The sequence below is a fragment of the Nicotiana tabacum genome, chromosome 8, assembly GCF_000715075.1.
Source record: "Nicotiana tabacum cultivar K326 chromosome 8, ASM71507v2, whole genome shotgun sequence".
Classification (NCBI taxonomy): domain Eukaryota; kingdom Viridiplantae; phylum Streptophyta; class Magnoliopsida; order Solanales; family Solanaceae; genus Nicotiana; species Nicotiana tabacum.
The window spans coordinates 211,693,345-211,718,359 of record NC_134087.1 but is presented as its reverse complement, the minus strand read 5'-3'; the positions used below and the strand labels follow the sequence as shown (position 1 = coordinate 211,718,359).

Below are 25,015 nucleotides of genomic sequence, written 5' to 3'. Positions count from 1 at the left end.
TTTCTCAATTACACATAGGAATTAAAAAAATTCATGTTCGTTGTTCTTATCTAGCTAGTTTTCAACGTTGTAGTTGATTGATTTAATGTTTTATTTGCCCTCTCCTAGGAAGCTTGCTCCCATTTATGACTTAAGTACTATGGTTGGTTATCTTTTTGAATGTCTTTTCATATCTATCTAGCTACCACATATATATATCAAATTATTTTATGATTTTGAAACACGTGGACATCTTTATGTATTAGGTATTTATTAAAAAAAATACTTTATGCATATATTATTATATCCATTTTCATAGTATTAAATTTCAAAAGGAACTATTAACTACCAATCTTGCCAAGGAGTTGGAAGTCATTTTCACACTCACAAGAAGATAATACAATCGATGATCTCCTAAGTGGCCGTTTGGACGTAAGAATTGTAAAATTCCAAAAGGAGTGAAAAAAAATTTCAAGTAAAAATGGTATTTGAAATTTAGAGTTGTATTTTGGATATGAATATAATTTGGATTGTTTTTGAAGTATTATGAGTGATTTGAGTGAAAATTTTGAAAAACAGCTTTTTAAAGTTTTTCAAATTTTTAAAAATTTTTAAAATGTGTCTTCAAGTGAAAATTAAAATTTTTATTAACAAACGTTGATTAAAAAAAAATCGAAAAAAGGAAAAAAATTTCTTATGTCCAAACAGGCTCTAAGCCTTAATTTCTTTTTCCTTTTTATTTTACATACTTCTTGAGATATCTAAAATTGAAAGATTAGTTTGGAAGACAGACTGAATAACACTACAAATAGAAAATTATTTTTTTGGTATTTATGAAGTCGAAGTTAGAAAGAGAACAAAAAGATCACGACTCATTATCTGTTGTTAGCCTTCGCAATAATGGAATTATACCAAAGAATATTATCCAAGATTTGTCTTTATCTTAACTTTATGTTCGTTGTATTAGATCATTTGTAAAATTGGTCTACGTCTGATACCACAGGCACAAGATCCTTTACTGTGGATAAGGCTGCTGTGGAAATGAGACTAATTGGACAATATTGGGTTATAACCTCCACGAAACTTGTAGTGCCTAATGATGAAGACCAAAAGTATATATGGATCTATATATCTTTGTTTTTTCTTCTAAGTACATTGATTTGATTCCACATGCGATCTTCTTTCTTACTCCATCTGTTCATCTGTTTGACCGAACACAAAGTTTAATAAAAAAAGAAAACTATTTGAATTTGGGCTTCTAAATAAATCAAAAAGGGGTTCCGAGTATTTGTGTAGTTATAAAAACTTCTCCTTAAGGGTAGAATTGTAAGTTTATGCTAAACTGTTTCCAAATTTAGAAAACGGTCATTTTTTTTTGGAATGGACTAAAAAGGAAATAGGTTCACATAAACTAGAACGGAGGGAGTACCTTTTAGTAGTGGTGACAAAATGGTTAAAAGAAAATAGTTAATCACCCATATTATCCACTAAAAAATGGGTTGGATAATGAATTTTTTAAAAATGGGTCAAATATGGATAAAAATCATATTATCTATTTTCCAAATGGATAACTAATTCTCCCAAAAGTGATCATATTCAAGAAGTCATGGATAATATGGTTACTCATATTATCCGCCGCTTAACCCGTTTTTTCACCGTATAGAATATGGATCGGGTCGGATAATTTATCCATTTTTTATTACTCGTTTTGACCCGAACCATATCTGACCCGACCCGTCCGTTTGTCACTCCTACCTCTTCGGGTTGAATGACAACTGATTTGACCTAGTTAACTGCAAGTACCGCTTACTGCTAACAAAAAGTCTTTGAAATGTTCAATGGATGGTCGCTATTAGAAACATTGGACTTTCAATGATTCTTAATCCATAATTATCTTTGCGTGGGTATCATACGTTGATGCATTGTATCCAACTAGAATTCGCCATTTCCAACTCCTATGTAGTTTTCATATAAGTAGGTTTGATATCATATCCCCTCATGTTTTTACCTTTTGAACCTTAATGTCTAATTCAAACTTCACCATTACAAGATAGCTTAATTTTTAAAAAAAATTCCCTTATAACTTTTTGCATCTAGAGAGTCAATTCTATTTTATCTAGCCAACAAGTTGTAGAACTATCTTTAAAATTATTTGAAACAATAATATTTCAAAGTTTTAACGGGTAAGTGGGGAACAATACCAGAGGTCAACCAATAAGAAATGAATGTCATTTATTTATACGTTACATATAAAACATTAGACGATCATCAACAATGCCCTTGGTGCTAATCCAGCTCAAAGTCACTCTTAACAAGGTGTGATAATCTTCGTTTTAGGCCGAACTTCCCCGAAAATTTATTGAAGCGGCCCGTGCTCTTATGGGCTTTAGAGTAAACTGTGTATGGCCCAACGGATATCGGTACTTGGATGACAGCAAGTTCAGCTTGCCTGAGCAACCCAGCCCAATCAGTAATCCTCTATGGGCCTAACCAGTTTAGTTAAGAGAAAATCTCACTTTATATCCCTTAATTCCAAATTATTTATCCTTTAATGCACAGGCCCAAACTATTTACTACTTCTATCCATGCGTTCTAAACTATTTACCCGCTTATCACGCGTTTTAGCCACACCTATTTTTTCACAAGCTTTAAACAACTCACTGTATCCAATAACCTCAGTATTCTCCATACCTAATTTCCACTTCAACTCCTCAATATTCACCAATCTCATCAGCCCTTTCGCTTCCTCGTGCGTAATAAAATCCTTATTATTCATATTATTCTTGTTTTCCCCATTCCCTGTTGAAACTGAGCTGATATAGTATCCACCAATCAATCGGGTCGACCCGCAAAAACAAGTTTCCAACACTAAAGTACAGGGCACAATTCAAAAATTAGATCATAGGAAGAAAAAATCAATTTTTGTTGCTAACCCATAAGTTCAAAATCCCATATCTGATTTTTTATGGTATTTTACTGTTGAAATTCGTTAGTTATTGTTTTTTGATGTGTAGATTATATCTTTGATGCTGGTTTTTGGAAATTTATTATACAAAAATTTAAATCCACCATTGAAGGACCTTGAAGCTTGAAACTCATAACTTGGTTTGTTTGAGTTTTTAATTATTTTGATCTGATCCTGCATGGGTTTGTTTGGAAAGTTTGATTGGAGCTTGGAGCTAAAGTTTTAGTCAATTTGGTGGAAATTTTGTAGCAGATTATAGAAATTTGGGTTGAAATATAGTTGAACCAGGGAAGAAGATGAATTTGTATTATATATCCAAATAGTATACAAATATACCATTTTGGTATACTACTATAGTTTACAATATACTGCAACGGTATATTGTAATAATCGAAGAAGAACACAATTAGCTAACAGTATACTGCTACAGTATACAATATACTATATGAGTATATAGTTATACTGCAACAGTATACTATTATAGTATACAATATATTATTATAGTATACTGTAATAATATGCAATATACTGTAACAGTATGTTGTAATAGTATACAATATACTATAATAGTATACTTGTTACACGTAAATTCACTTGCCTTTTCCCCTTTAATTTACTTTAAGCTTTTGCCCAACATGAGGGACAAATTGAAAATGCAAAAAAATATATTATAGTATGATATATAATGTAATGGTATACTTTTACAATTAGATCCTTTTAGAATTTTTTGAAAATTTTATTGACAACTGATATTATTTGAGTTTAATAGTTGAAATAAACAATTTTTAACTCTTTGCGTACAATTGTATACCTTGTTGGTATAGCTATATACTATACTGATATCATATGTTAGTTAATATTTTTTTGGTTGTATTAGCTACATTTAATTGGTACACAATTTGATTTTTCTTTAGTAATAATATAAAAAAAAGAATAATAAAAAATAGTGAAAACAATAAATGAAATTAGATTATGAAGAGAAAAAGAATATATAAAAAAAAGAAGTTAAATGAAATTAGAAAAGGAAAAAAGAAAAAAAGAAAAAAGAAAAGAAAATAAGCATAGAAATAAAAAAGAATTGGAGAATAAAGAAAAAATTTCCCGCAAAACCTACTATGGGTAGGAAATGTAATTAGTTTATGGGTAGAAAAATAAATGGGTAGACAAGGGTAAATAGTTTTGTTTTTAGGGTAACTGTGTCAAAAACCCCAAATAAGCGGCCCTACAGTATATTGTTTTGTAAAGGAAATTTTATCATAAAAATAGCACGGTCTAGCCAGTTTTCGGACTGGTCATTCAAAAATAACCAGCATTTATCAAATCAATGAAAAATAGCCACTATTTTGCTGCAACAGAGACCGGTCCAACAAAATATACTGGAGTTCGGTGCACCTGTGTATGAACTTCCAGCATATTATGTTGGACCGGTATACTTTGCTGGCTCCAGTATAATATACTGGAGACTGAAGCACCGGTGCTCCAAACTCCATTATATTATGCTGAACCGGTATATTATATTGGAACTCCAGTATATTATGTTGGAGTATTTTTCCGTATTTTGAATAGTGTTTTCGTTCAGATTTATCTTTACATAAAAAGTGGCTAAATTTCGATTACTTTTAAAACTGGCTTATTTTTGAACGATCACTTGTAAATCTGGCTATTTTTAAATTTCTCCCAATTTTATCTCCTATAGCAAAGGTATACACCCTATTTATTATAAACCAAAACTATTTTAAAATATTATTTTCTATATCTACCTTTTATATTTTATAGCAAAATAGGTATTTATGATATATACTACCATTAGGCGTGAAATATGCTATTTTTGTTTTTTTCTCTATCTTTCTTTCAATTAACACACGATTCTCTCAAAATCCCAACAAAAATTTTCTTCTTTTTCTCTCTCTTCTAGCAAAATACTTGCTTAGTTTCTACGCCGGATATTGCAATGGATTTGTACTGCTTAGTTTCTACGCCGGATATTTGCAATGAATTTGTACTGCAATATTAGAAAGAAAGAGAATGAGGCTTTCTTCTACGCCGGATATTGCAATAGATTCTTCTACACGAATACTGCAATATTTTTTTTACGCTGGAGAAGATTTGAGGACCGAGGTTTTTGTTCGTCTTCATTTTTAGTTTTATATAATGTATACAATATTATGCTTGGCCAGAAAATGCCATATTCGGTAAACTTTCTTCTCTTCTTTGTTATTTAGTCACATACAATGATACAAATATATTGAATTATGTATACATTCACTCAAATACATAGTATATTTTTGTATAAATACATTTTTTTGCATGTATTTATGTATTTCGAAGGTTTTTATTTTTTCAATATAGCTGAATACACATGTATTCATGCATGAATATAGGATATAAACATTGAAATACACTGAATACAAATATTAAAATAGAACAAAATATAAATAGTGAATATATTTAATTTTAAAATATAGTAAAATACAGTAAAATACACTGAATACAAATAGAAATACAGTGAATACAATCAATGAAATATACTAAATACAACATTAATAACATGTATTAGGAATAACTAAAGTACTGTTAATACAAATACATTTGAATACACTGAATATAAAATAGCGAATATAGTAAATATAAACATTGAATCTAATGAATGTAACATTTAAAAAAAAAATATTAAAACACACGAAATACAAAAGTTAAATACAACATTATATACAACTGAAAAATCATTCTAATTAATTGAGTTGATAATGAGACATGTTGAAATTGATTTTGTTGAGTCATATTAGGAGTGTATCACGCTAATTGATATTATTTTCATTATTAGGCAGTTGGACATACCTATTTTTAAGGTGATTGTTGTTACGGTATTCATGAATATATGGCGCGAATACATGTGAATACATGCACGTATAGCTGGACTTCCCTGATTTTAGGCACTTTTTGCAGCTGTATTCATGAATACAGCAGCGCGAATATAGCAAATACATTACCGTAACAACTCAATAATAGCTATAGAAAGTAATTACGTATATGATAGCTATAGAAAATTAATAGTCACTAAACAATAGTGGTTTCTGAAAATTCCTCTTTTGTAAAAACCAGGAGTATTGATTACGTTTAGAGGTTTCATCTGATTTATCCTTTCGTAATTAAAGAAGGGACAAGGATACCTTATTTAACATTACTTATTTTTCTTTTTTAGACAGAAATAGCTCCCGATTTTGGAGATGAATATACATAAGTAGTTTTTTACATCATCCTTGCTAAAAACTGTTGGAGTTTCTTTTTAATATAGAAAGGTATTAAAAAGAGGGTGAATGGGAAATGGAGGGAAATGAAAATTTTGAGTAAAATTTTTAAGTTTCTCTCTCCTTTTAATGAGACATTGTCCCTCGTTGGTAGAGGAAAAGGAGTTTGGTGGGTTTATATACAATTGCACTTCATGTAGCTCTTAAAGAGTTAAGAAGAAGGCAAGCCTCGCGTTGTCGTCGTCGCTCGCTCGGCTTCGACTTCGGCTTCGGTCAAATGATTAATTGATTAATTTTTTGGACCAAATTTATTTGTTAATAGTAAATATTAACGTAATAATATCCGTGTTTGTAACGGATATGTTCCAATCCGTGAATTCGTGCGTCTCCCACCATTGCCAAATGCTTGCTCCATAATAGCAAGTGATTACTCCATTAGTTAGCAGCCTGGTGCTCCGTCCACCATGGCCAAGTGCTTCACTAAATGAGTGGCAGCGGGTCCGTGTTTAGCAGCTAACTGCACTATAAATAGATGGTGCAAGCAGCTTGTTGAAGACACACCGAAACAGAATTGAGAGCTATTGATCTTCTCTTCACCGAAAACTCAACGTTGGCTATAATTTGCATTCCTTCTTCTCAGAATTTCCATTCGACTTCTGAGTTTTCCTCCCTTGTTCTGCATTGTTTTAAACTACAAACAAAGCATCCGTAAGTGTGATTTGCTGCCGAACTTTGTATTCGCTGAAACACTGGGGTTTGAAGTACCGCTACACCATTGTGTGATTCGTTCTATCCTGAGAGGAAATAATCCATAACTTTGGGTACTAGGAGGGGATTAAATTCCTTAAGGAAACACTGTGAATTCAGTGGGTTCGAATTAATTTTTGTTTTATTTATATTTACGTTTATAAGCTAACGTTCTAATTTCCAGAATCATTATTTACAAATACAGGAGGAACAACAAAAACTACTTTATGTAAGCCTAAATTTATGTCAAAAATGATATGGGTGTGACTTTTTCCTGATTTCAAGATGAAATTAATCAGAGTATTTTTTACATTAAAAAGAAGAAGAAGAAAGAAGCAAAACTCTTATTTTTGTTTGGCAAAAACAATCATGAAATGTGGAAATAAATAAATTAAAAGCTATAGTCATCTTCTCAATTTAACTTTATAATTAACAACATACGTTAGAGCTTCAGATGCGGGTTTGGGCAGTAGCTTTGATCCAAACTTTATACTTGTCTTTAAAAATTTATTGAATATATATAAATTATTAATTTAGAATCCAGTAACTTCAAAAGAATAGAATTCCGTACCCAGTAACTTCAACGTTGAAAGTGGTTTTATTATTTGTTGCAAATATATATATATATATATATATATATATATATATATATATATATATATATATATATATATATATATATATATATATATATACATACACATATATATAAGGCACTATATATATCTCTAATACATATAAACTATATTCTTAATAATCAGACTAGAAAGAGTATAAAGAATTAGAAGAAGAAGAAATTAATTAAGTACTTCATGATATAAAAAATAGAAGAAGAAAAAGAATGACTATATATGATTATGTTTTGGTATGAGAGAGTTGATCAGTAGCATTAGCAAGATGCCTCATAACATCAACTTGAACTCTTAGTGAAAGGATATAATCTAAAGCTTCTTTGATCAAAGACATATCATCATCCATGTATTCTCCTCCGGGGACAAGTGTTTGAAGAACTTGTGTTCTCTTCTTCACTAGTTTTCTTGCTATACCATGAGCTAAACCAATTCGGGGCGCCATTTGTTTAGTTTTTCTTGATATGCTGCAGCTTTTCTTGAGGATTTTCTTGCTTCTGAAGCTCTTTTGTGACATAGCCAGCCTCATTATTGCAGCTTTTTTTATTCTTTCAGAGTACTCGTCGCCGAGGATATGGACAACAATACTGGACTTGTTATTGACATCTTTTGACGCATAATTGCCGATAAGGGCATGACTCCAATATGTTGTTTTTGAGTTTCTTGTGGAAGCCATGGCCACATCTGCTGATAGCTTTATAGCTTTCTTTCTCTCCATTATGCTGATTTCTTTCTTTGTACCATTGTATGCTTTAAGTCCTTGTATCCATTTCTTGAGAAATTCTAGCTTCAGTGAACTAGGATTCCGCATTCTATGAAAAAATCAAAATAAAAAATATAAGAATGATGTGCATTATATTCATGCAGCTGGTTAAACTTAGAAATCCAAGAAAGAAAAATCGACTATAGAGTTGTCTTGTTTACTTATTAACCACAAAAAGAGAACCATGATTGCCTTTTTCGGTCGACGATTGATAATGTGTTAGGATTAGAATAGACAAACATAGGTGCGAATATCTACATGTTAAGAAGATGCAAAATTGGTTAACCTTGACTAACTACTCACTCCATCCACTTTACTTTGTCAAGTTTCGCTTTTTGAGAGTCAAATTACGTAACCTTTGAAACATTTTACATGTACTATTTTTTTACCATATTGATACAAGACAATATACAAATTATAGTATTTTTCGTATAGTTTTAAAATATTTAAATTTTAATTTTAAAATATAAAAAATATCTCATCCAATTTAGTTTCAAAGATTAGTCAATTGACTCACGAGGGCGAATGTTTCTAAGGGGGAAGGATGTTACATCTCGCGTTTTCGTACGTTAAAATTTTCATTTTCAGTTAACCGACGTAGATTCGGAATGAGATCATCTTGACGATAACGTATTTACGTTATTTTTAACAAGCGATAAATATGTGTTACAAAAGGGGTACACGGATTAAAGAAAAACGAGTTTCGTTGAATGTGACCAATTTGGAATAAAATACGGGTCGAGCGATAATACCCGATAATTATGGACTGGTACCATGTAAGGTACCATATGATCATCCAATTTATGGACTGGTAGTATAATATTGAAACGTGACAAGTAAAAGTAAACTAAGGGAATACGAAAAAGTAGTATGTGAAATACCTTAGCGAACCTTCTTCTATAATAAGCAACAGAAGATAATTCCTTCGAAGGTTTCAAATAAAGAATTTAAGTAGCAGAGGATGTTGTTTTCTAAGATCCAAGAAATCTGTTGCAGCAGGAGAAGAACAACAGAGAGAAGGGAAATGAAGAGGAGAAGAGAAGTGAAAAGTAGCCATTAATTTATTTGCTCAAAGGGAAGTGAGGATGGTGGGCCAATGAGTGAAGGACACAGCACATGCAGGCACATGGAAGCCTTTGGTCCACCTAAAACCCTAAATGAGAGGAATTGTTTTTAAAAAAAGGTCCCCTTAATGTCATGCAAACCTAATATTTGTCACTTAATACGACAACAAAAGTAACACTAACAACAATCCCACCTAATTACTTTGCTCCCATGACTAACATTTTCATTCTTGACTAGAAAACGGCATTAACACTTATTTGCTCCTTGACTAATTTTTACGCTGCCAAGGTCAGGAAATAGAGCAAAAAACGAAAGATTAGAAAAATATAAAATAAAAATTTACTTACTAATCCTCAAGAAATAAATTTAATATCAAAATTTTGGCTTATCAATTCTAATTTAATATTGTTTCATTTTTTCATTGGATAAAGAAGTTCAAAGGAAAAAGGTTAAGCAAATAACATTCACGAATTCTTCTTTTCTTTTCTTAATTTTTCATCCCACTCGACTAAAGAAACAAATGACGATGGACGATGATATAAACTAGGTTTAATTTTTACATTTGCAATTCAAATTAGAAGTTGTTTAAGTTTGGGAGATTAGGAATTCTCCCAAAAATAATCATATTTAAGAAGTTATTGATAATATAGATATCTATATTATTCTTCGATTAACCCATTTTATATCTGTATTAATTATGGATCGGGTCAAATAAATTATACACGGTTACACTACCCATTTTCGATCCACCCATATCCGACCCTCACATTTGCCACCCATATTCATGAATATAATAGTCAAACAAGATTATGGCAAACACGGGACAAAGAGAAACATAAGCGTCATCTGCGTCAACTCTCTCTCTCTCTCTTTTTTTTTTTTACGTCCAATTTCTCTCTTCCTATTTTCAACCTTTTTAGGGAGCGGCGGCCTTTTGGCTTGAGTTTGTTTCTTCTATCAAAATCTTAAACGACATATAAAAAAGATAACTGAAATTAATATCACGAACTTGATTGCCAAAGAAGCATATGCAAATTTTGTTAATTTAAGACTAAGTCAAAGTGCCTTAAATGGGGATTTGAAATTTGTACCACATTGAAATATTTATGGTATTTCGGGTAAAGATTACACAAAGGATAGTGACTAAGAAAAGGAAGAATTGGCAGGATGCGGAAAACGTGGTGAGGTTGGGTGGATAGAGGGGCCTGGAACAAAGAAAATCTTAAGGCATAGGTTTTGGCTATGACAAGAAAGGAAAAATCACTCACATGGTCTCCACATGGGGGTTTACCGAAACTTAAATAGTGTCAAATTTGGCACAAAATACGCTTTCTACTATTAAACAAAAAATGTTATATAAATACATAAAATGCAATATAATATTGTATTTTACTTTAACGGAAAGTTAGCCGTTAAAGTTAAACGCAACATTATATTGCGTTTTATTAAAAAATTATTTTTTTTAGGAAAACGCAGTACAATACTGCATTTAACTTAAACGCAGTATTGTACTGCGTTTCCCTATAATATTTGGGCTTACTTCTACAGGACTGCAAATCCCTATAATTTATTATAGGAAAACGCAGTACAATATTGTGTTTTCCTTAAACACAGTATTGTACTGCATTGTCCTATAATAAATTATAGGGACCCTTCTTCTTCCTTGGCTTCACGACAGAAGCCATTGTTTAATCCCCCACCACTGCTGGTCCCCCCCCCCCCCCCCCGGCGATATTAAAATAAAAAATTTGGGCCCTACCCGTACACAAAAAGCGAAGAGTGTAGGTCCCGCACACATCACAAGCCTTGGATTCCTTCTTTCGGGTTGAAAAATTCAATTTGGATCTATTTCAAAAAACTTAAATCGAGATATTTCGATTTTGTTTATGTCGAAACTCGTAGAGCATATGCATATTTGTTTTATTGAATGTGTTTTCAAGTTGATTTGTGTTATGTTTGTGTTTAAATTTGTATGTTATTTTTACACGGATTGAATTATTAGTCTTGGAACAAAAAATAGTTAATTATTAGCCTTGAATTAGTTATTTAATTTGTTGTTCATATGTATGTTATGTTTGTTGTTTTTATATGTATTAGTGGTCTTTTAGCGTAGTAAAATATAGAGTCTTTTAGCGTAGTAAAATATTGAGCCTTTTAGCGTAGTAAAATATAGAGCCTTTTAGCGTAGTTAAATATAGAGCCTTTTAGCGTAGTAAAATATAAAGTCTTTTAGCGTAATAAAATATAGAGCTTTTTAGCGTAGAGTCTCTGTAGTTTAAGTATGTACTAACTACAAACTCTATCCAATTACACTTTACAAAATAAACTTACAAATCTAACAAATTAATATATGTTGTCAAATTAACTCAAATATCGAGCCTGGAACCCATAGATAATTACTCAGTCCAAATCAATAAATAATTATTTAATTTATTAAACTAACAAAATTCTAAAAATGTTGAAATTGACACACATAATAATTAAGGATAACTTGGTGCTACCAGGCCTCAAATATCGATCCTAGAACCCATAGATAATTACTCAGTCCAATAATAAAATTAATTATTTAATTTATTAAATTAACAAAATTCTAAAAATATTGAAATTGACACACATAATAATTAAGGATAACTTGGTGCTACTGGGCCTCACATATCGACCCTGGAACCCATAGCTAATTACTGAGTCCAATTAAAAATTAATTATTTAATTTATTAAATTAACAAAATTCTAAAAATATTAAAATTGACACAACATAATAATTAAGGATAACTTGGTGCTACCAGACCTCAAATATCGAGCGTGGAACCCATAGATAATTACTCAGTCCAAATCAATAATTAATTATTTAATTTATTAAACTAACAAAATTCTAAAAATGTTGAAATTGACACACATAATAATTAAGGATAACTTGGTGCTACCGGACCTCAAATATCGAGCCTGGAACCCATAGATAATTACTCAGTCCAATTTTAAAAATAATTATTTAATTTATTAAACTAAAAAAAATCTAAAAATGTTAAAATTGACACACATAATAATTAAGGATAACTTGGTGCTACCGGGCCTCAAATATCGAGCCTGGAACCCATTGATAATTACTCAGCCCAATTGAATAATTAATTATTTAATTTATTAAACTAACAAAATTCTAAAAATGTTGAAATTGACACACATAATAATTAAGGATAACTTGGTGCTACCGGACCTCAAATATCGAGCCTGGAACCCATAGATAATTGCTTAGTCCAAATTAATAATTAATTATTTAATTTATTAAACTAACAAAATTCTAAAAATATTGAAATTAACGCACATAATAATTAAGGATAGCTTGGTGCTACCGGGCCTCAAATATAGAGCCTGGAACCCGTAGATAATTACTCAGTCCAAATCAATAATTAATTATTTAATTTATTAAACTACCAAAATTCTAAAAATGTTGAAATTGACACACACAATAATTAAGAATAGCTTGGTGCTACCGGGCCTCAAATATCGAGCCTGGATTCCATAGATAATTGCTCAGTCCAAATCAATAATTAATTATTTAATTTATTAAACTAACAAAATTCTAAAAATGTTGAAATTGACACACATAATAATTAAGGATAGCTTGGTGCTATCGGGCGTCAAATATCGAGCCTGGAACCCATAGATAATTGCTCAGTCCAATTAAATAATTATTTATTTAATTTATTAACCTAACAAAATTCTAAAAATCTTGAAATTGACACACATAATAATTAAGGATAGCTTGGTGCTACTGAGCCACAAATATCGAGCCTGAAACCCATAGATAATTGCTCAGTCCAAATCAATAATTAATTATTTAATTTATTAAACTAACAAAATTCTAAAAATGTTGATATTGACACACATAATAATTAAGGATAGCTTGGTGCTACCGGATCTCAAATATCGAGCCTGGAACCCATAGATAATTACTCAGTCCAATTAAATAATTATTTATTTAATTTATTATAGCACAAACACACAGTTAATATTGTTTAAATTATAGTAGACGACATGGACTTGCCGCCTGTGCATCCTGGACCAGCCGAGGATGAGCTATTAGTGTTGCAGGGCGACCATCGATCCTCTTATGTATGGGAGGGACATCTATCAGATCAACCTCTCCGCGCCAAGAGACTTGACGATTTGTGATATTTCTTGAGGGAGTATCATTTACATCCCCGCATAGTTGAGCGCCTACAGGCTACGGGCTTCTTTATGATTTTTTGGATTGGGAGGATGCAGCTTGATTGGTCCCTCATCACGACCTTGGTAGAGCAGTAGCGACCGGAGACGCGCACTTTTCACTTTCCCATTGGAGAGGCCACCATCACGCTTGAGGATGTTCAGGTTTTGTATGGGCTGCGCGTAGATGGACTGGCCATTGCACTGCCCCAGTACATGAGATCCATGACGCGTGCCCAGTATTTGGATTTGATGGGGCAGTATACGGGTTACAGACCACAGGGTGAGGTTGTACTTAGAGAGGGCAGTCGCATTTCTTTATCAGTTATCAGAGAGCATATGAAGGTATTGCACCCAGACATTACCGACGAGACAGAGGCTCTCCATATTGAGCGGTACACGAGGTTGGCGCTGCTCCTGCTTTTTGGGGGTGTCTTGTTCCCGAACACTTCGGGAAGTCTAGTGAGTATGCGCTTTCTGCATCATCTGCAGCAGTTAGATGATTTACCCCTGTACAACTGGGGGGCTGCTATTCTGGCATACCTGTACAGGAGTATGTACCGGGCGAGCATGCTTTGCTAGGTGGACATATGTGGTTTCTGCCACTTCTACGGGTGACAACATTTTCGAATACTCTGTTCATTACTCTGAATTCTATATGGTCGAAATGACTCTTAAATTTTACGTCAACTTTTTATCTTAGGTTTGGGCCTGACAGCGGATCATGCCATTGCAGCCACCTCTACCACCACTAGAGCTGGGTGAAGCACCTCCGTTTCTCCCTCTAGCTACAAGGTAGGTTCTCTGGCGTGGGAAATACCGAGGGACTGATGCTCATCATAATCTTCCCCTTGTTAGGGATGTGTTAGATATGCTGGTGCCCGGATAGGTAAATATGTACCTACACTTACTTGTTATAAATTGAGTTATGTTGCGCATACTCACTTTTATGTTATTATTTGGTAGTTCATCTGGACGCCATACAGCGACGAGTTACTAGCTCAGCTGCCCGATTATTGCTCAGTCGACCGACTGCTTTGGAGCACTTTCGTCCCGATGATCTTCTTCGATGTGGTTGAGTATCATGCCACAGAGTGTGTGCTTTGCCAGTTTTACCGTCCCCATCCTATACCAGGGGAACCTGCATGGGTGCCTACACATTATCAGCGGGATGACCATACCAGGGTGGATGATGCATTTATGGGATAGCTAGAGCAGCAGGTCCATATTTGGGACCAGCGAGCGTACCTATTCCGCCACCACCTTCACATATCCAGGAGGCCACTATTGAGCTGTATCCGTCATGGTACCGCCGTCACACCCGACTGATGATCGGGAACCCCATTCATGTACTTGGCGAGCGCTACAGACCATATGTTGGGAGGCACGAGGCACTGGTATGTTTTTGTGGCTTATTAATATCTTATAATTGTGATATAGCGTTATTTAATTAATATTTTAAATGTTTCGCATGCTATTGGGCATCTCCTGTTCTACCAGTTGGGTACAGGAGATGCAGCAGCATAGCGACAGTGCTGCACTCGTTGAGTATGGCCGGCGGGTGGAAGAGCTGGCTCGTCGGACCCTGTTTCAAGCGAGAGATGGTGCGAGGTTGGATCACGAGGCTGAGTATGCAGCGCCAGAGGAGTACCGTCGGGGTAGGGCTATCCCACGAGGCAGGGGTAGGGCACGAGGTAGGGCTGTCCCACGAGGCAGGGGTGCCCCACGAAGTCGCGGGGGACGGCGAGGAGGTGGTCCCCAGCAAGGGGCGTTGAGGCACCTGTAGACCCACCTGTTGAGGCACATGATGAGGATCTTGTAGATGCTCAGCCGAGTTATTTCCCTCACGTAGGTGAGCCTTCCAGCAGTATGCCGTCGTACAACCTTTAGCTATCTCTGCCAGCATCACAGGTCACCCCGTCAGATGCATTGTTGATCACGGGTACATTCAACGGAGATATAGACCAGTTCTTTTCAGGCCCATCTACCGCAGCTGAGGATCGGCCGACCTGGGACGTGGATGGCAGGCACAGGTTGAGTTATGCCTCATCCCCGGCGGTTGATCCGGATCTACCACAGGCGCAGGTATGTTTTTTATTACTGTAAAATTTCAATGTTTTCTTTTTTTTCTTTATGATTTTCCATAAATTAATTTTTAATTTTCTTATTAAGACTTCATCCCACCCCTTCACGGAGGCCGTTGTATGCGCTGATGAGGACACCACAGATGCATATACTCAGGAGGCCGATGAGAGCACAGTGAGAAAATGTTTTTGACTTAACACGTACAATACTAATATACATTCTCAAATGCTAAGCATAGTACTTGTTTTGTAGGTTGCTAACGGCCCGACAGCCTTTTCTACCGATCCTGCCAGCTGTACTGTCGATGCTGCTGTGCATCTTCACATCAAGAGGCGACTTGATAATGATGATCCCGATAGTGTACCCAAGTGACAGGGGATGCGACTCAGGCCAGCAGCAGCACTGAAGTACACAAGCTGCAGGACTCATTGATTTACTTATTTTTGTACTTTGTGTAAATACTGCATTATGTAAATAATGGCAATAATTCGGTTTTAACAACAATTTTATTTTAACTGCATTTGAACAACAATTTTATTTTGACAGTACAACACAAACACAAACATATCAAACCTAACATAAGAACAAATAGTAGAACTAATGAAAACACTTGACAAGGGAAACATAAAGATACACTACTACGCTCAACATGTACATGCCATTGTTTAGTCACGACCGCCTAGTATTCTCTGCTCCAACCACTTGAGCTGGTCTTCCAGCCTTTTTCTCTTCTTCCACCTCCTTGAGTTTCGCCTTCAACTCCGCAATTTCTTGCTTAGATTGGCGCTCTCTGTCCCACTGCCTCATACACACATTATGAAGATGATACAACTTGTCTTTGTAGTATTCCTGCTCACATGGTTCATCAATCCACACCTTAAAAGTGTATGTAGGTACGTCGAGTTGCCTATAAAACTTGTTCTTACACGCCCAGTAGCGGCGTACAGCTTCTTCCCAACAATCGTACATCATGCTTTTGGTTCCGCAGTCGCACCTTGGGCAATAAAGGGGTTGTTGAGACATTTCTTAAAGAGAAACTTTGGTTTTATGGAAATATTTACTATAGTTTGTTGTTAAGCGCAGAAAATAACTAGAATGCGCTCGTTATTTATAGGCAAGATTTCATATAAAACGTAATATTATACCACACTTTACATACACATAAAACTTAGTATTATACCACGCTTTACATATTAAATTTTTCTGCAAGAAAACAACTTTTTCACATGGTTTTCAGCTTTTTCAGAACGACAAGACAACTCAAAAAAATGTAGTATTATACCGCGATTTACATATAATTTTTTTTTTTAATTTTTAGATTAGTCTTCCTTAGTAACACCAATAAGTTGAATATTTGAACAATTCTATGAAGAAAATACTATATTATGTAAATAATGGCAACAATTCTATTTTAACAACATTTTTATTGTAACAGAATTTGAACAACAATTTTATTTTAACATGACAACACAAACACAAACATAGCAAACCTAAAGATACACATAACAAAAAACAAACAGTACAACTAATGAAAACACTTGACAAGGGAAACATAAAGATACACTACTACGCTCAACACGTACAAGCCACTGTTTAGTCATGACCGGCTACTACTCTCTGCTCCAACCACTTGAGTTAGTCTTCCAACTTTTTTTTTCTTCTTCCACCTCCTTGAGTTTCGCCTTCAACTCCTTAATTTCTTGGTTGGTTCGACACTCTCTTTCCCATTGCCTCGTACACAAATTATGAAAATCATAAATTCTCTCTTTATAGTATTTCTGCTCACATGGTTCATCCATCCATACCTCAAAATCACATGTAGGCTCGTCGGGTTGCCTATCAAATTTTTCATACACGCCTAGTAGCGGCGTCCACCTTCTTCCAACCAATTGTACAAACTACATTTTTCTCCGCAATAGCACCTTGGGACATAAAGGGGTTGTTGAGACATTTCTTAAAGAGAAACTTTGGTTTTATGGAAATATTTACTATTGGTTATTGTTAAGCACAGAAAATAACTAGAATGCACCCGTTATTTATAGGCAAGATTTCACATAAAATGTAGTATTATACCACGCTTTACATATTAAATTTCTCTGAACGAAACTGCTTTTTCATATGGTTTTCAGCTTTTTCAGAACGACAAGACAATTCAATAAAACGTAGTATTATACCGCGCTTTACATATTAAATTTTTCTGCAAGAATACTGTTTTTTCACATGGTTTTCAGCTTTTTTAGAATGACAAGACAGCTCAAAAAAACGTAGTACATATTAAATTTTTTGTATTTTTTTACAAACACCAATAAGTTTAATATTTGAACAACTATATTAAAAGGTCATGTTAAAAAATAAAATGTACCAAGATTATGGAACATAATTTTATTTTATAGATATTGCAACATACACAAGTACATACATGTATTACAAAAAATAATTCGAAAACAAAAGACTAGCGGTATCCTTGATAGTTGGGTACACTTGACGAACTTGCACAAGGAGCTGGATTACCACCGCCATGCACACCACCTGAAGGATATTTACGACTGTCGTGTCCTGTTTGCGAGCATATGCCACATTTACGCGCATAAACGGTGTCACCAACATCCATTTGGTTCCGTATACGCGTTCTCTTTTGCACTTGTAGCTTGTGCAAATAGTCATTGTTACATACCATCTTAAAAGCTTCCAGCGGCCAATAATGCTCAGCACCTAATGGCTGCAACTGCCCACTATACGTTTTTCTGCAACAACACTATATTGCCTATCAATATAGTTGGTTGCCCCAAAACCAACTTGTTGAAAGCACTTCAATGCATGTGCGCACGACATGTGGTAGATGGTCCATTTTCCACATGAACACAACTTTCTGGCTTCATTCATTGTCTGTAGATTATTCCCACGGTGTCCGCGGATAGCGGTCTTAACTTCAAAAACACCCTGGTCATGATCGTACTGTAGAAATGAATGCCAATGTTCTCGCCTCCTGTACCTTTCAAATCTTCTCATGGGTATTGGCATAAATTGAACACCCCTGTCCATCAATGCCGATGCAGCTCCATGCCTTTCAACTAACCTCTCCGCACTCTGTTTGAATGTCATGCGGACTATGTCAGTGACAGGCAATCCACGGGCAGACTTCAACAAGCCGTTGAATGACTCCGACACATTTGTAGTTAGGGCTCCCCATCTTCTGCCACCATCAGCATGCAATGTCCACATGTGAAGCTCATGTCCCATCAGCCAAGTATAGGCTCGTGGATCTAGCTGCCGGATCGCTTCCATGCGCCTCATGAATTTGCACTGCTGGTGCTCAGTTGCAGCCATCCACATTATGTCATGCAATGCCTTGTCATGATATTTCTTCTGGAAATTGGCCTTCAAGTGCCTCACATAGTAACAGTAGTACGCATAGGGTTTCTTCCATTCAGGCAAGTGCCGTACAGAACTTAAAATACCACCATGTCGATCAGATATTAGACAAATACCTGAACGCTATTTGACAACATGCTGCTTCAAGTGGTTCAAGAAAAGCGTCCACGTCTCTTCTCTTTCATTGGCACAAATGGCAAAAGCTAGTAGAAATATTTGTCCGTTGGCATCTACTGCAACTGCAATCAAAAGCTTAATATCATACTTTCCATAGACATGAGTACCGTCTATAGAAATTACAGGACGACAATGCACAAAACTATCAATTGCTGGTTTAAATGACCAGAACACATAGTTAAAATATATTCCGGTATGTCTGGACTCCGCTCAAGCCTCCATTCAAACTAGTCCCGGGGTTAAAGTGTTGTAGTGCGGCCATGTACTTGGGCAACAATGAAAAAGACTTATCCTAGTAGCCATAAATAAGTTCAAAGGCACGTTTGCGACCGAGATATGCCTTTCTTTTGGTTATAGTACAACCATACTTCTGGTGGACGGCTATAATACACTATTTAATCTTGAACCTAATGGACACTTCCAAATATGGAATCAAGATAAGAGAAATCAAATCTACATCCAGGTTGAAATGATTCTCATTGAATGTGTCCATTTCATATCTGTGGGTGCTAATAAATTTACCCACTTTCTATAACCCTGATTTCTTCTTGCTGGCACGCAACATCCAGTGACAACCCATAAAGTCTCTATGGCATACAGCCTTGTATACCTCCGTAGTTGACTCCCTTACCGTCATCTCACGGCACTCTCTTACACTGTAGATTTTTACAGCCCTAATTAGGCGAGCTTTATCGGGGAAATACATGCCCTTTGTCAGAACCGCTGATCTAGACTTATCCCACATCGCTGACCGAATTTCATCATCATTCCTTGTGAGGGCATCCACGTTTGGCATACTTGGCAAATTATCAAGGTAGGGAATATTCCGCTCATGAAATGGTACGTGCGACTCGTACACTCTTTGTCTAGCAGGAGGTGGATGAACATGCTCCCTCGTTAGCTCAGGTTCAACATTCACTTCCTCCTCCTCATCACCCTCATCAGGGAAGGGTGTGTCATCTCCAGACTCATCCGCATTGTTGTCATAATCACTATCATCTTCCTAACTCTGCGCATCTACCAAATCACAAGTCAATACGTCGTCTATGGGCAACTGTGTGAGGTCAGGAACATCAAGAAGCTCGTTTTCACTGCACAAAAAGAACAAAATGATAAGTTACCCAACTAGATAAATACTTTACATATAGCTATATCACTTTACTTACAAGTCGTACTATCTTGACGTTTCATGTGGATATTTTCTTGTTGGTGACGACTCCCGGATGGACCACCGTGGTCCAATACGCCAAAACTACGCATATTCCAACTAAGGGCGGGGTCATAACTTGTAAAATTCATATCCGGATGGTACCCCCCTATGAAAAATATGAGTGTTAATACAAATCCAATTAAAACATAAAATAAGCAATACTAAAGCGTAGAAAAATTGAAGTTTACCAGTCGTCTTGTGGATTATATAAAGTCGAAAATTATTTTGTGGCTGCTCATTCGCCGGTGGTGACAAGTTTAAATCAAGGCAAGCTCTTTCATCAACAATCTGTCCCGCAAAAACTGCTCCAGAATAACCACCCGATGACTAGGGGTTATCCCTACTATGCACGCCCTCATTATTGGGAACGTCTTCAATCTTGACGTATATTTCCAACAATTTTATTACAATAAATTCCCTGTATTCATCCGGAATCCGAAAAAAATCTCTAAGAGTTTCATCATCTTCGATGTTAAATTCAGAATAATAAGCAAACCCCTGCGGAGTCACTGAATACGGAAATCTACCGGTTACTTTAAGGTTAACTGAACGCTTTCTCACACTCATCTTTTTATGTAACAACGATACCAATTTATCGTACTCCATTGTAAGCGGCAATTTAACATGACACTGTGGAGGTGAGCTATACCTCACAGAGTTATTCTCCAGCACAACCTCACCCCCCCCCCCCCAATATAATGAAACCCTTATTTTTGGCTCTTTAGACATTATAAAAAAATGATTGATAAGAAGAAGAGAAAAGTATGAACGGAAGTTTGAAGAAAGTATTGAATGAATTTTCATAAAATTGAAATGCCTTTAAATAAGGCAAGTCCGAGCCTGGGGTGCAAATTTTTTTTAATGTAAAATGCAGTACAATACCACGTTTTATGTATTTGAATTATTGTTATGTCAGTTATCCGCAGAAAACTTATTGATGGGCCCAAAAATCAGAGTAAAATGCAGTATAATAATACGTTTCAGTGTAAAACGCAGTATAATACTGCGTTTTACACTAAAAATTAATTCTCTACAGTCCTGCAGAAGTGGGCCCAAATATTATAGGGTAATGCAGTACAATAATGCGTTTAAGTTAAATGCAGTATTGTACTGCGTTTTCCTAAAAAAATAATTTTTTAATAAAACACAGTATAGTACTGCGTTGAACTTTAACAGCTAACTTTCCGTTAAAGTAAAACGCAGTATTATATTGCGTTTTATGTATTTATGTAACTTTTTTTTAACAGTAGAAATGTATTTTGTTCCAATTTTAGCACTATTTAAGTTTCAGACTCTATAAATGTGTGGTTTGTGAGAATGTGAAGGCTTTTCGTCCAAGTACGAAATCTTCCTAAAATTAATACTTTAGAAAGATTTGGACTAATGTTAATTTGCAGCACATTTTTGGCCAAGAAAATATTTGTGAAAGATGTAATCATTCTTTTTAGTTGTTAGATGCACTCCTACACATTTTTGCATCAACCTCCAGATGCATAAGATCAATAGGTATAAATTAAAATCATAATGAATAATAATATTCATAACACGCCTTAATAAGAAATATAATATGGCCGTATGCAATATAATTTATTCAATTAAGAGTTAGATGTCAAATCAACTAGTAGTATTATAAAGCCAAATTTAAAGGGAAGTCTCTAAAATTATTCCTTTAATTTTTATGTTATACAATGTTTACGTGAAGATGAATGTAAATAGTACAAAGCGTGTGTCATATACTCGATCTAACTTGTTTGAAATTAAGATTGTACCTATAGTTATGGTAGTACATATTTAACCCATTTGTGAGTTGTTTGTGGGATTTCTTTATCTTGATTGAGTCAAGGTGTTAACATGGAAATCAGAAATCTTAATCTCAATCCACATGCAGCTCCAAAGATAGTGGCTTCTGGGTCCAACCAAACTATTAGGTTTCCCATGATAAGTGTCCTCTCCCCGAGATTTATGGCTATCGTCGCACATCTGGCTTGTTTTCTCCACATATTGGCTTAGCAAATTCTTTGATTTGCGCATGAAAACCCATTCTGAATCTTGCCCATAATTCTACCATGAGAACATAATCCTGTTAGTTACAATAGTATACTCCCTCCGGTTCAAAATAAGTGATTTTTTTGAATATTTTTACACAAAAAAAGGTCAAAAAATTACTTATTTGGACAGAAGGGAGTACTATGTAATTAAGAGAGCATTGATTAGGGGATACTCCAAACATGTCTCGAATTAAATGTTGGGACTTTAGCCTAAGCTGTAGGACCATTCTTCCAACCTCCGTGTTTAGCTCCAACTGGTCAATTTCACTATCGCCGCTACAAACAATTAGGGAAAATGACAGAATGCAAACGAGATAAAGAAAGCCACATGCTGGAGATTTTGTTTCTTTTCATGACTTAGCTTCTCATACCGTAAAATTTATACTAATAAAACTAGTTGAGTCGGTCCTAACATAATTTAATAGTTTGTCCAGTTTCCAGAGATAGCCTTATAAGAAATATTGCTCTGCTACCCTGCTTCTAACTGAATAAAACATTTCCTTCGACTAGATTAGGAGTGGCAAACGGGCGTTCGACTAGATTAGAAGTGACAAACGGGCGGGGCGGGTCGGATATGATTCGGGTTGAAAATGAGTAATGAAAAAACGAATAAAGTATTCGACCCGACCCATCTTTAATACGGATAAAAAACAGGTTAAATGGCGGATAATATGGGTAATCATATTATCTATGACTTCTTGCATATGATCACTTTTGGGAGAATTCTTAATCTCCCTAACTTGAGAAACACCCAATTTGAGGCTTTACAAATATAAAAATTAGACCCATTGGTTGCCCATTTTCTAAATTGATAATATGATTCTTATTCATATTTGACCCGTTTTGAAAAAGTTCATTATTCATCCCATTTTTCAGTGGATAATATGGGTGATTAACTATTTTCTTTTAACCACTTTGCCACCCCTAAACTACATACGTACTCCTTTACGTTCACAATAAGTGACCAGTTTCCTTTTAGCACGCTCATTAAGAAAATGCTAAATCTTATACAAAAATACCTAGTATGACTAAACTACCTTTATTAAATATTGGTCACATAGTTATAGTGAGGAGTGAGAAAACTTTTTAGAGATATGGACATAGGGGTAAAAGAGTAAAAATAAACTAAATATTTTCTTGATTACCTAACTAGACACTTATTTTGAACCAAAATGAAAAAGTAAACTGGTCACTTATTGTAAACCGGGGAGCGTAATATATATATCTTGGGAATGAAAGTGTCAGCAAATGCTGCTGGTAAATCACATTCACTTAATTCAGCGTTCTTGTTGCAACTTGTAAATGACACTTAGTTAACGCAACTTGTTCAGCACATTCAACTTATTGAGCTAAATTCGACATGCTAATTAGCAATAAAAAAAAGATTACCATGCTCGGGCACACCTGCACATAGCCAGCAATACATAAGGTTATGTGAAAATGAGTGGTCGCAACTAAGCAATGAAAGAAAAACACGCATGTGCACACATGGATGGACCCCTCTTTTCGTCCTACAAAGTTGGATAATCCTACTACCTTCAATCATTAGGTTCCTCCCACCCACACTGCCTCTCCCCGATCAGATTTATTGCCCTAATCATAAAGCACATGAATCCACGCATACTAAATATTTTATATATATATTTTTTAAAATTAATTTAATATTATCTGTAAATCCTCTTGTTAAAAAAAACTTCATTAATATACTTAATTGAATGTCGAATTATTTACCCAAAGAAACAAGAAACACTTCCCATTTAATACTTCCGTTTTTCTCCGTTTCTAGTAGTTCACCCATGATCTAGAATTCCCCGTGATCTAGAATTCCTAGAACCATGGGGTACCTCGTTCCCAAGCAGGGGCGGATGCACCTTTGTGCAAGCGGTGTCATCCGACACCGCTTCGCCGGAAAATTTAATTAAATATATATTTTATTAAATTTATAATATTATAAATAGCCGTTATAAAAATAAAACGAACATTATTGTAAAGGAAATGCATCTTGGTCCAGTGGCTAAGAAGCCAAGTATGAACGGGGTAGATAAGGGGTTCGAAGCTCGGGGGCTCTTATATGTGTTTTGCTACATCTTTTTCTTTCCTTTTCTTTTTCTTGAAGATAAAATCTTTTAACTTTCAAAATTAAGCAATTTTATCATCTGAAATTCATTTAACTTGGAAGAAAGAATCAATGAGGCGAATCATATCTACGCAATAAAAGAAATTTTAAGTTCTTTGAAATTTATTTAAATATGAGAGATTGTTTGATGCCTTATATAATATATATATAGTACTATGACGCTTTATGAATAATTTTCAAAAAAGTAAAAATTTGTCGAAAAAAGTTATAATATTATAATATATTGCGTTTTATTGATATAAATTGAATCTTTTTTTTAAAAAATATATCATCTATGTTATATTTGTTTATTTATTCACTTTTAAAAATTATCGACACCACTTACAAAAAATTATGTGCACGCTCCTGTTCCCAAGGGTAGTGGTATAATATTAGAATTGCAATTGC

General features: G+C 34.7%; 1 protein-coding gene across 1 annotated transcript; it reads right to left on the bottom strand.

The window, feature by feature from the left end:
• Positions 1-7,736: 7,736 nt before the first annotated feature.
• On the bottom strand, positions 7,737-9,371 carry LOC107773457 (transcription factor IBH1-like 1). The gene is made up of 2 exons (XM_016592873.2): positions 9,213-9,371; positions 7,737-8,380 (listed from the first exon to the last, which is right to left on the bottom strand). Exon 2 carries the CDS (start codon positions 8,377-8,379, stop codon positions 7,795-7,797), a length of 585 nt encoding a protein of 194 aa, XP_016448359.1. The 5' UTR covers position 8,380; positions 9,213-9,371; the 3' UTR covers positions 7,737-7,794.
• Between the last annotated feature and the right edge of the window lie 15,644 nt (positions 9,372-25,015).